At 37.0% G+C, this 12,633-nt stretch overlaps 1 protein-coding gene across 1 annotated transcript in view; it reads left to right on the plus strand.

The window, feature by feature from the left end:
- LAMA1 (laminin subunit alpha 1) overlaps positions 1–12,633 on the plus strand; it is a 107,498-nt gene that overhangs the window by 30,664 nt on the left and 64,201 nt on the right. Inside the window, exons 4-10 of the mRNA XM_086741492.1 lie at positions 816–1,058; positions 5,010–5,189; positions 8,048–8,137; positions 8,616–8,733; positions 9,831–10,009; positions 11,454–11,559; positions 12,061–12,221. Of these exons, the coding sequence (XP_086597618.1) occupies positions 816–1,058; positions 5,010–5,189; positions 8,048–8,137; positions 8,616–8,733; positions 9,831–10,009; positions 11,454–11,559; positions 12,061–12,221 (1,077 nt within the window). The remainder of the gene's footprint in view (positions 1–815; positions 1,059–5,009; positions 5,190–8,047; positions 8,138–8,615; positions 8,734–9,830; positions 10,010–11,453; positions 11,560–12,060; positions 12,222–12,633) is intronic.

The raw sequence follows: 12,633 nt of genomic DNA on the forward strand, positions 1-12,633 counted from the left end.
TCACAGAAGTGCACAACAGTGCTGTTGTGTGGATGGAGATTTCACTTTGGACCCAAGGCTGTTTAAAAAATAGTCAAGAAACCTGTATAGCTTAGAGAGTACACATCTTAAAAGAGCTACTGTTCTTAAATAAGGTTATCATGCTTATATTTGTCACATTCACCTTATTTGTCCCTATGTGTTTTCTGCAGTGTCTGTATTTAGTCTTTTGCATAAATAACTTTAACACAGAATGAAAATGGAATGCACAGAGATTTTTAATATATAGGGTGTAAACAGCTTATCAGAAATGTTATTACTGAGAGGATTAAACTCCCAGCTAAAATGTGAAACAAAGATTTGTTTGGGCTGCAGCTGTTTTGAAAAAAAAAAACAAAACAAAACAACTGACTTCTTTGAAGCCCTTGGTGGTTCAGAAAAGCTAAATAGTACATTTCGCATAGAAAGAAAGTTACACCAAAGTAATCCTGAAATGTACAGAGTAGATACAGATTTCAGCTATTATGTTAACACCGAATGATGCACTGAATACATTTGACCTTTTTTTTTTTTTAGTCACTTAAACAAATATTTTGTTGTAATTTTCATCGTTTTGACAAAAAAAAATGATACCTATTTCCGTTACTGAAAGATTAGACTGGCCTTTTGTCAAAAGTTTGTGCAAAACTTTTATCCAGAATCACTGTACCAAATTCTACCTTCTCCCCAGGCAAACCATGTCCTGCTTTTAAAATTTGAGTTTAGTACCCCACTGGCTTCTAGTGGTCTTTTACAGCATAATGAAGTGTTAAAATTTTCTTCTTGCATTTTTTAAGGTCTTTCAAGTTGCATATGTCATCATCAAAGCTGCTAATGCTCCACGACCTGGAAACTGGATTTTGGAACGCTCCATAGATGGCACAGAGTTCAGACCATGGCAGTACTATGCAATTAGTGATACTGAATGTTTAACTCGTTACAATATTACACCAAGAATTGGGCCACCAACTTACAAGAGAGATGATGAAGTGATCTGCACCTCCTATTATTCCAGACTAGTTCCCCTGGAACATGGAGAGGTATGTTTGGCTTTGCATTTGCCGTTAGTGAGTGAGAAGATGGACTGATAGCAATATGAAAACATTTGGATTACAGTTACAGAGTTCATTACCTTCAGCACTACCTGATGATCTGTTATTCTTCTTTAATGATACTGTCTTTACATCATGTACCGCTATAGCAAACTTTTAAATGTTGGGATGAAACATGTCTTTGGCTCTGTGTATTCCCATTAATAAACTCTTTGTCCTCTCTCTCCACATAATTTGATGGTAGCTATTAGCTGTGAATTTTTAGTTGCTTTATCCTGAAAGACTATAACAGAAGCTCTATGTTTTGTCAGGTTTTTCATTTCATAAAGAAAACCCCTGTGTTAGGAACACCTGGTTGTGTGAGATAAAGCTACAAACACTGTTGAAGTGCTTGGCACAGCTGGAACTCCTAAACAAGCCTTGGCGTTGTTTCAGGGATGTAGCATAATTAAAAGAGCTACGAGTTGTGCAGGCTTACTGTTGATTGTTCTTTCTTTTAACAAACTCTATTCATGGTACTTGTGTAATTTATTGCATAGAGACAGCCACATAATGAAATGATACATTAAAACCAGCGGTTATTCTATTGTGAATGCTATAATGTAAGAGCGTGATAATAAATGCAGCGTTATCCCATGGAGAATGCTAGTAACTCTTGCCGTAATAGAAGCCAGTATGTTAATATGTTTTATTTCTTGGTTAAAAAAAGACTGGAGTGTATGCAGCTAAGGACTAAAGTGAGTCAAACCTCTTCACATAAACTAAATTTAAAATTATGTTTCAGCAAGAAAAAAAATAACCAATGAAATTCAGTAACATCAAGTCCTCTTCACTTTAATGAAGTGTTTATTGCACTGGTGTAAGCATATGCTTCACAGATCAGATGGGACAGACAAAGAAACCTAACCTGTCTTTCCACACAATTGACCAGGCTGGTTCTGTACAACCAGAACAGCAATGTATGTCTGACCTCTGATAGGCTGTGCAACTCCAAACCCAGGAGTGCCAGAGATTGTTTAGTGACATTTTTTTCTCATTTATTTTTCCTGATGTACATAGAATTAATTGGGTGATACTATCCAAAACATTGTTTTTTTTTTTTTCTGAGTGCAGTACCATAAAAACATAGCATAAGAACACAAAAAATCACAGAGTTAAATTGCTGTGTATTATATAAAAGCTGTCATTCACAAAGGACAGGCTGCTCCTTCGTAGCTGAAAAGGCAGACAGACAGGAATGTTCCCTTCACGGAGTATGTCACAACCTGTAATGGTGAATCTTGGCACCCTTTTGAAAATTTACTGCTCTGTAGTTCATTCTGGACAATCTGTTGAACTTAAGTATGGGGCTATAGGAAGTCCTGCAGACCAGCTAATCTCTACAAGCACCTACTTGTGTTCAGCATTTGTTGGCATCCGATTGTTCTGCAGTCAGCTTGTAGGGCTCTGGTATAAAGGAACTGGTAGGGTAAAAGGACTGCATGTCTAAATGTGGATGTCACTTAATAATAAATTTTTTTTTTACAAATCAGACATTTTGCCAGTTTGGCTGCTAGATTTTTCACAGGTTCGAAGCGGTATAGCTGCTCTATTGTAAGCCCTGTTGTTTACTTGATTTATACTGCTTGAAGATTTGCTTCCAGAAATTTACATAATGAAGTCAGGGTTCATGGTGAATTCCAAGGCTCAAACTACAGTTTGAATTATGGAGGACAAGTAAGCAAAGAATATATAATACAAATGTATCAGTGTGTATAAGCCATATGTAAGCAATATATTAGCCAAATATAGCAGAGTATGTGGAGAATCATTCTTTTTCTTCCTTAGTGTCTTAGTATCTATCCCTACTGTTTCTTTCTTTTCTTGCTAGGAAAGATTCCTCTGTTTCATCTATAGAAATTACAGTGTATTATTACAGAATTTCTACTAGTCAAGCCAGTAGATAACTTTAGAGTTAAAATATGAATGATGTTTCACATTTCATCACCTGAAGACACTATTCATGAGTAGAGAGAATGGGTATTACCAGAGAATTGGAGGTTTAGGCAGGAAAGATTATGTAAAATGAAATTGTATGTATCATACAGGAGGTAAGGCCAGCTGGTTATAACAGGCCTTTTTGCATCTTTAAATCTCTGGAGTTTAAGTGATAACACAACATGCTAGAACTCCCAATGCCATGGCTGGGTCCTCCTCTCTTTGTTGTGAAAATCAAAGGATTGCACTAAGCCCAGCAAATTCTACATCTGTAGTTAAGGGTAAATGAGTAGGATGTGGTGCTCCAAGCTAAAGTTGGGCTCTTCTATAGTGAATATATATGGTTTTTTTTTTTTTTTTTTTGTGGAAGCAGTGCAGTGATATTTGAATATTTGGCCAAAAATTCTGTCTTGTAATTCCCGACAGAAAACATGACTTCTCAATGAGTATGTCACAACCAGTTTGCCTAGATAGAACAGACTGAAATTAAGTGGGCATATTCAGTCTTCAGTTGCATAAAACATGGGTACAAGGAGGAATAATTTGTTCTGCATGTTTGTGACAGGATGAAAGAAGTGGTCTGAAATTGCAACAAGGAAAACAAGCTTTACAGATTTGGAGCATTTCTCACAATAAAGCCAGAAAGGGCTGGAATAGATCGCCTTTGAGGATTGTAGAGTCACCACCAACAGTGTTAATTTACAGGATCAGACCTAGAAAAAGTGTGGGTTTCGTAACTGTTATTCTGCAGTTGGAAAGTGAGTGATGGATAGTTTTTGAATGGGCTATCGGAAAAGTTGAAATTCTTCAAACACAGTATGTTAGAATATTTAGAAGGGATAGTGATAGTCCATAAATGGCACAATCATAATGCTGGGAGTGTGAACTTCATTACCAATCAGCATATCTTTGAAATAACACAATTATTGTCTAGGAAGCCCTTAGTTCCACTACAGAATTAAGATTAAAATAATTTTTTAAAAAGCAAACTGTGTAATATTTAGACATATTTTCAGCAAAAGGATTTGATGATATTGGACAAAGTGTAAACTATACATTCAAGAGTGGTATATGATACAAAATTACTCTGCATAGATGAAGATATGCCATGCTTTCTAAAATGTGGCTGACAAGCCCAAAGCAGGATTCTTTTTGTTGTGGACACTAAATGGCACTGTTCAGCATTTGTTTGTGGTTTCATTTTGTAGTTTTTCTTATTAAAGGCAGCAAGAATTGCATGAGCATATGAGACTAAATCCTTGCATGTTCTTAAGTTGCTTTGGAAAGGAGGAGGAGGCTGTTGTCAGAATAACTTGTGCAGCTGGATACCAAAAGCCTTCTTAGTGTGGCCAACTGGGGATTGTGCGAGAAAGATGGAGGCCAGATGGGGTTGGTTTGTGGTGACAACCTCTTGCTTTCAATTGTCTTCTACGTTGTGGTTTCCCTGCACTCTCCTATCACTGAGTATTCCTTGCTGATTGGGCAGCCCTGTGCCAGCAAAGCATAGGATTAATGACCCCAAATTGAGCATGTGCGCAATATTATATTTTTCAATAAGATCTTTAAAAATTGTGAGGAGAAATCCATATGGACAAAACTGTGCTTAAGGCCAGAGTTACATATTCCATTTCAATAAGGGAGAGGAAGGAAGACCGGGGGAACTGAGGACTAGCCTGTGGTACTGTTTTTCTCTTTATAATATCTCCACAAAAGTCCAGGACACTTGAAACTCTGTGATGAGCTGAGAGTAGTGGTTTCAGAGCCATGTAAGTCAGGAAGCAGGAATCCTACCTGCAGGTAGAGAGTGGGGAAGAAAAGAAATTCCAGTTAGTTTATCATCTCAACATCCTGAGTTGCTGGAAAACAAGCTTAAGTTCTCTGTTTTTAATTCTCACATTGAGATGTTTGATTTTGCAAATGAATCACAATTATGTTTATGATTAAGTCAATCCCTTTGTCTAGATTCACACGTCACTGATCAACGGTAGGCCTAGTGCTGATGATCCTTCACAAAAGCTTTTGGAGTTTACTTCTGCACGATACATCCGCCTACGACTGCAGCGTATCAGAACCCTTAATGCTGACCTCATGACTCTCAGCCATAATGATCCTAAAGAACTAGACCCCATTGTTACCAGAAGGGTAAGCTCATTGTTCATAAATGGTATTCAGTATGATGCGATGGGAGAGCCTTTTCTGATCTATTTGTGGAGGAAGTACTTGATCCTTGCCAATCACAAACAGAATTATTTTGATGTCAAGTGTCCGATAATGTTATAAAATAATTCTTGCCTTCCCTATGATGTTATTAACCACCTCAGAAACAAATTTGAAAAAATACTTTTTAGAGTATTTGTTTTAGAGTATTTGTTTGCTTTTTGGTTTATTTTTTTGTGAAAATGATTTATGCTAGGAACAGTGTTTATGATGCTTTATCAGGAAAGTGAAAAATATGATTTGGCTGATGGAAATGTCACTTGAGCTTACTCTTGATGCAACTGTAGTACCTTTTCTCGTGTATCAAGGATTTCAGGACCCCGTGCTCTGATTTGTAAAAATAATTATTTGAAAACTTTGCAATTGTGAGTTTTGATGTCTAGTGAGAGTTTTCTTCATTTTTTTTTAAGGCCGTTTTAAACAATTGGGTTTAGGTACATGAATTAATAATAACACAAAACACTCAGAATTCTGGAGAGTATTAACTGTTCTTTACACATTTGATATTGAAACTGGGGAAACTGAGGAACCAAGCACTTGGGCTGACTTCAAGCTCTCACAGAAATTCAGTACTGGAGCCCCTAATAACAGTACCTGTCATGACTAACTGTTCTGCAGTATTTCTGCTTTGTATTTTGCCATTTTGACCCTCTTAATTTGCCTGAGACCCATAGGTTAGGAGATCAGTGGCTTCAAGTTTTTCTGTGATGAGGACAGAAGAATATGAGAAGTGTTCCCTCTTCCCCTCCCTTGTAGCTATTTGCCTTGAAAAGCATCTGTATGCAACTCCTGCTAGCACAGCAACAGGACTCTTGCAATTTGTGGATTGTCTGATGTAGGCGATCCTTGCATTGGCACTGCTTCTATGAGATGTAGCTGGATAGCTGGGTATGGGAAGGAAGAAAGGAACTTGGGTTTGGTGGGTACTTTGAAGGCAGTCCCACTCTTACTTCGGTCATGAAGGTGCCCATTCAGCTGCAGCATTTCTAAAGCATAAAATCTGAATGTTCTGCTTGTTTTTTTCTTCCCCATATGGGAACTGCTAGCATGGAGACTGCAAGTGCAGAGTATTGCTCCAGCTGTGCCTTGCTGGCCATAGGATGTACAGCCTAAGCAAGTGTTCCTGTGTAGCAGGCTGGTTGACACTTACATTTGTTCATAGTATTGGAATATCAAGCCCAAAAAGAAGGACTTGACATGGAAGCATATAAACATACGGCTGGGAAACAAGGGTATTGAGTAGAAGCATTCCCATTGCTTTTGTATCACACACAGTTGTGCAATCTAGGGGTTAGTACTGCCCTGCCTAGCACTACCTAAGTGCAATTTTCCATGAAAAGCTACACATCTTTGTCTTCTCAAGATGTGAATTTTATTGGGCAGAGTTCTCACATCCTGATGTCTCACCTTGTCTATCACTGTGCAACCAACTACAACTAACGTAATCACTTCCAGCTTTCTGTATTGTGTTTTTATTGTTTTCAAAGACTTTACATCCAGTTGTTGATACTAGTTGTGTTTCTTGTACATTGTCTTGTAAAAGGGTTGATCCACAACTTTTCTAAGTGTTCAACAGCACCTTTATTTCTGTATTCTATTTATTTATTTATGCCTGTAGCCTGGTTTCTCCTTCAACTTCAAGCTGCACACAGCTGCTGTGAGCCATACACTGTGAGTTTTAAGAAAACAAGACAAAGAAGATGAAGTAGGGAATGCAGTGAGAAATACAGCTCTGCTTTTGTCCTACTTTTCTCAGTCTGGATCTCCTTCTCTGTAGTTAAGGACTTACTGTTTATGATAAGTCCCTGAATGTTTTTTGTCATTCAAGCTCATAACATTAAAAAAATACTGAAATACTAAGTATAATAAAAAATTCAAAACCATAAAAAATTAAGTGTGAAATCAAAGAGGCTAGTTTGTTCCAGCTCCAAGATCCTTCAAAGAAATAACAGTCCAGGAGTCAGCGTGTCTGACCACCCAGGGCCACCTCCTCTTCCTGAACCAGATGACCGTAGGTTTTTTAGGTCTGAAAGTCTTGAACCCTTTCCTTAGAAGTATCATCAAAAAGTGTTTCTTTTACATTCCCCTGTCGTGCATACTTCCCAGGATATGAACAGGCCAACCATGTTGATACTGCAGCTGTAACTGAACCCAGATGGTCATTTCCTGCCTCTTCCTTGCCTTGGAAGTTAAATCTTTTCCTTATGTACGTTGGTTTTGCTCAGCACCTGGCAATATTAATGGGTTGTACTCTGCTGTATCACCAATTTTTGAGCTAAGAATTTGGATAGAATAATACACTGCCTGCACACTAGTAGCAAAGAGCTGGTCTGGAAGTGAGTGCACAAACTGGTTTTAAGGGAGGGCAGAGTTCCTGTTTTAAGAAAGCATACTCTTACTTCTCAGATTGAAATTAAAATATAGCAATTTGTTATGCTTCATGGTTTCTTATAGGGTGAAAAAAAGGATTTTTTTTACAAGTAAATTGTGGCTGAGGGCATATTTTGTGGTCTTTCCTGAAGCTGAGGAGTTGTCCATACTTAAAGTTAGAAGTTAGTTATTGTTTTGTATCAGTGAGGAAAAATGTCAGAGGGGGAAAAAAAAAATCACAAAATGGAAGGTTTCTACAAGCAGCAAAAATTCAAAGCTTCTTTTATTTTCTTGACATTTTTCAAGTCGTAGAATATTCAAATGCTGGTATTTTATTTTCCAGAGTAGAGAGGAAGATGTAAATACATGTCAAGGTCTTTTATTAATCTCTTTTTCAACTTTATTTTTTGTAGTACTACTATTCAATAAAGGACATCTCTGTTGGTGGCATGTGTATTTGTTATGGCCATGCTCGAAGCTGCCCTCTGGATGAAATTACAAAGGTATTCTTTAATCTCATTGATTTATTTTCACAAAACAACTTTTCCAGCTTTTATTTTTTTTCAAAAAGAGTATTTTGCCTAAGGGGAATGAGAAAGAGGAGGCTAAAAGAGATCTTATGATGTGGTTCACACAAATTATTTGCTATCATTTTATTTATTTTCTGTATAAGTGTATCTGATTCTCTAGTAATGTAACTTTCTTGAAGTAAACTCTGTTTCTTTTACATTCAATTTAAAAAATTCAAGGGGCACAACAAGAAATAGTCTTTCTCGCAACACAGGGGTTTTATCCCTCCTGCTCTAGAAAGGCTATTCCCCAGTAGTTGATGTAGTGTGGTTAGGCAGTCTAATGCTACTTGTGGGGTATTTGTGGATCTTGACATTTTTTTGAAGTAAGTCTGATATTAGGCAGAGTTTTGGCAACATTGATTAAATTATCCAGTATTTCAAGAAAGCAATTTTTTTTTTTTATTCTTAGAAATTGCAGTGCCAGTGTGAACACAACACATGTGGAGAGAGCTGTAACAAGTGCTGTCCAGGCTACCACCAGAAACCGTGGAGACCAGGAACCATTTCTGCTGGGAACAAATGTGAGAGTAAGTGTGCTCAGAGGTTTAGATAGTTTCATAAAGGCTTATTATGTTCTTGTTTGAGATTGCTTTTCTATACCAATTCCCAAGAAAAATCTACAAACTATTAGCTGTCTTCATGGGATTGTTTAAAGATAGAAGACCTTCTTCTAATCATAAATGTTAAGATTGTTTTAAATATTCTGTCCAATATGACTCCCTGGCTAGTGGAGTTGTCATGTAGTAAGGCTTTCAGTCTCTTTTTTCAAAGAGACTTTGGGATTTATTATACTCCTGTAAAAACTAGCAGATTTGCATCAATCATTTTGTTAGCTACTTGAAATGCAAATGTCTTATGTTGATCATAAATTTTGTCAGACAAACAACTTTGTTCTGATAACAAACGTTTTGAAAGAGACTCCATATTGGCCATTTACATTTCAGATTCTCTGATAGGTCGACTTAAGTTGTGCCAGTACAGCTGAATGTGTTGTTAGGGCCAGTTAGTGCATTTTCTCTCTTCACATCGCTAATGCATAGCACAAGCTGCAGACAGTTAGAAACCTATTGAATTAAATTTACAGTAGCAAATGGAAAAGTCGTATTTTTAGCTGAAGTCTTTACATAAGTTTTAATGTCACTCTTCAGAAAGTAGGTGTTTATGACTATTTGGACTGAAGTATCCTCTAATCTAAATCAAATATATACTTGTGTACTGGCATTGTTGACCTGTCAGACTTTTGTCTGTAATATAAATGAGAGAAGAATTAGGCAAATTTTCTTCTGTAATGCAGAGGACAGAAAATGAAAGAACACCTATTGATAATAGCACACATCACTATTTACATCAGTCCTGACAGGATTGTCTTAGCGAGATCTACAGAATACTGTTAAAAATGGTACTATTGAAGAAGTGACAGTGGTTTTAAGACGTGCTTACTTGCAAAGAAATATAGTGTATCAAGACTGAAGCATATGTAATATGGTTAAAGAGAAAAAAGCACACTTTTGAGATGAATTGATATGCTTGTCTACTTACGTTTTCCACTTTGATAATGTCAGTATTATAGGAATTGTTATACAATGTAAATACAAAAAAATATTTCTTTTCCATTCCTTCTCAGAGTGCAACTGTCATAACAAAGCAGAAGATTGTTATTACAATCAGAGTATTGCAGATCAGAAAAGGAGCATGGATATTCATGGCCAGTATATAGGAGGTGGCGTGTGTTTAAACTGTACTCAACATACTACTGGGATCAACTGTGAAATGTGTGCTGATGGATTTTTTAGACCACACAAAGTAAGATTTATAAAATACCGTTCTAATGTTTTGGTGAATTACAACGTGATATGATGATGTGTATTTCAGCTTATTGTAATAAATATATATATTTTTTGTCAGTTGCTGAATAGCTAAAAGCTATAGAGGTTTTTTTTTCCTAGATGACATACCACCAAAATTTTCAAAATGCTTGTCCAGCTGTGTGGGAGGGCAGATGAAGCTGTTGGAGGAGAAAAGAATATGTGAAGATGAAACCTGAAGTCCTAGTGTGGAAATGGAGATGTTCTAATAGGAAACCATTTCTCCTGTGGATAAAGCTCTAAAAAGTGCTAGTATTGAAGTTTCAGTGTCTTCAGAAGTGCCAAAATTGTGTAGCATCCTATATCACCCCATTTCAACCAGTATTAGACAGGACCATTACATGGTTCTGAGATAACTCTTTGTCTCATGTAGAACATGTGCTCTCTGAGCCTGTGTGCTTTCTAGTTTATTGACAAGTGCCACTCTTTAAAAAATGACCTAAACTCTACAACAGGTATTTGTTAAAATGTGACTAACATTTAAACATTTGAACTCTCTGCAGTGTTAGAGGTCTGTGTACAATGAGACATACTGAAGGTCTTACTTTGGCAGGTTTATGCATATTTTGAAAGATCCATGCTTGAGAAATCCAGCGTAAGTTGGTGCAGAGAGCACAGATCAGTCTGTAGGAGTACGGTTAGACAGCAGGTACAGCTCATGCAAAGAAGTAAACCGGAGTCAGAGATTGTCTGATACACTTGCTGTAAGAAGCATTGAAGAAAAGTCTTCAGTCAACTCACAGCCAATGAATGTGTATTTAGAGGTCATTACTGATTTGCTTTACATCTGAAGCACCTCAAAGGAAAATTTTCCCTGAAAGTAAAATCCCCACTATATGAATTGCATTGCCTTATATTTCAAAGATGTATAGATCATGAAGTCAGAATGAATCTTCTTGAACAGACAATCTGTCCTCCCATTGAACACAGAGCCAAGGATTTCTTTCATTTCCTTCCTCTTTGAACTAGAGTATCTTTGCAAAAAGCATCCATTCTTGCCTTAAACATTTCCATAATCTTTGGCAAACCATCACAGTGGTTAATTGCTGTTATATTGAAAAAATGTCTGTTTAGGCTGAATGTGTTGGGCTTCAGCTTCCAGCCATTAGCAGTTACTATATCTTTATCTGTGCTATTGATAAAGACAATCAATGGCACAGATAAAGTGTGCTATTTGTTCTGGCATTTAAGTTTTTTTCTAGGCTGCTATCCTCTGTTCCTCTGTTTGCTAAAATTAAACTAATCCCTTCATCTATTATTGCATATTAGCTTTTCAAATCTTCATTCATATTAGTTCCAGTGATCCCAGACAAGACACAGATGTAACTTAACTCTACCCAGTTAATAGTTTGAGAATTTGATAGAGAATGTTTGTTTTATAGGTTTCTCCCTATGAGGATCACCCCTGCTATCCCTGTGACTGTGATCCGTTCGGCTCTCTGAGTTCTGTCTGCATTAAAGATGAGCACCATTCTGACTCACAGCATGGTAAGGGGGTGGGAAGCGCCTTTTCTCTAAACTTCAAATCTGACTGTAGTTCTGGGCATTGAAGTTTGAGGGGACACTATCTACTTGTGAATGGCTGCCAGTTAGGTACCACTTCAAAACAGTAGTAAATAATTAGGAAGGAGAGGTGAGGCATGACATACTTATAGGATTTTAAAGTATGTCAGGTCCCTGAATGTGTTCTTGTGTGGGGATGATGGGATCTGACTATAGAAAGCAATGTGAAGGATTGTGATCTAGCTGTTGTTTATGAATGCTGTTAACAGCTGTCACAAAATCCATTTCACCGCAGTTTCTGTGCATCTGGTGCTCTAAACATGAAAAAATAGATGGTGAGACTGACATTATACTGAGTATCTGTGTGGAATATAACATGGAGTGTAATAAAAAAGGAATGCTAAATTACTTGCACCCTCTGAGACATCTTGAATCCAGCCTACTGCCTGCTCTTATGTATTTGTTTCTCTGTTTCTGTTTTTCAAGGGACTTGGCCAGGTCAGTGTCAATGCAGAGAAGGATACACAGGAGAAAAGTGTGATCGTTGTGCGTTTGGGTATCGGGGCTATCCAAACTGCCTGCGTTGTAACTGCAGCCTGATTGGTAGCATTAATGAAGATCCATGCACAGAACCTTGTGTTTGCAAAGTGAGTACTGAACTGTCATTTTTTTGTTTAAAATGGAATCTGTGGATTGATTTTTAAAGTCCTTTTTAATAAGGGAAACTACTTCATTAATTGGAGAGATCACTTCTTTTGTAGGAAGTAACCTGGTGTAACTGTACACCTGACAATGTAGAACTTAAAATTTACTGACTATTCTCTGTACTGAAAAATATGATAATTTATGTTGAATAGTTCTGTATATTACTGATACAACATTTTCTATAATAATGGTCCAGACTCACATTAAAATAAAATAATAACTGCACATATGAGTGTGAGGGAGAATCACAGAGACAATGACAGTATGCCTAGCTGGTTTTGGTTTTAGGGATGAGTTGATATTTGTCTTCAAAGTCACTGATTTCTTGTAAAGAAAGGATGTGTTTATAACATC

This window comes from Chlamydotis macqueenii, chromosome 2 (genome assembly GCF_036417535.1).
Source record: "Chlamydotis macqueenii isolate bChlMac1 chromosome 2, bChlMac1.mat, whole genome shotgun sequence".
Lineage (NCBI taxonomy): Eukaryota > Metazoa > Chordata > Aves > Otidiformes > Otididae > Chlamydotis > Chlamydotis macqueenii.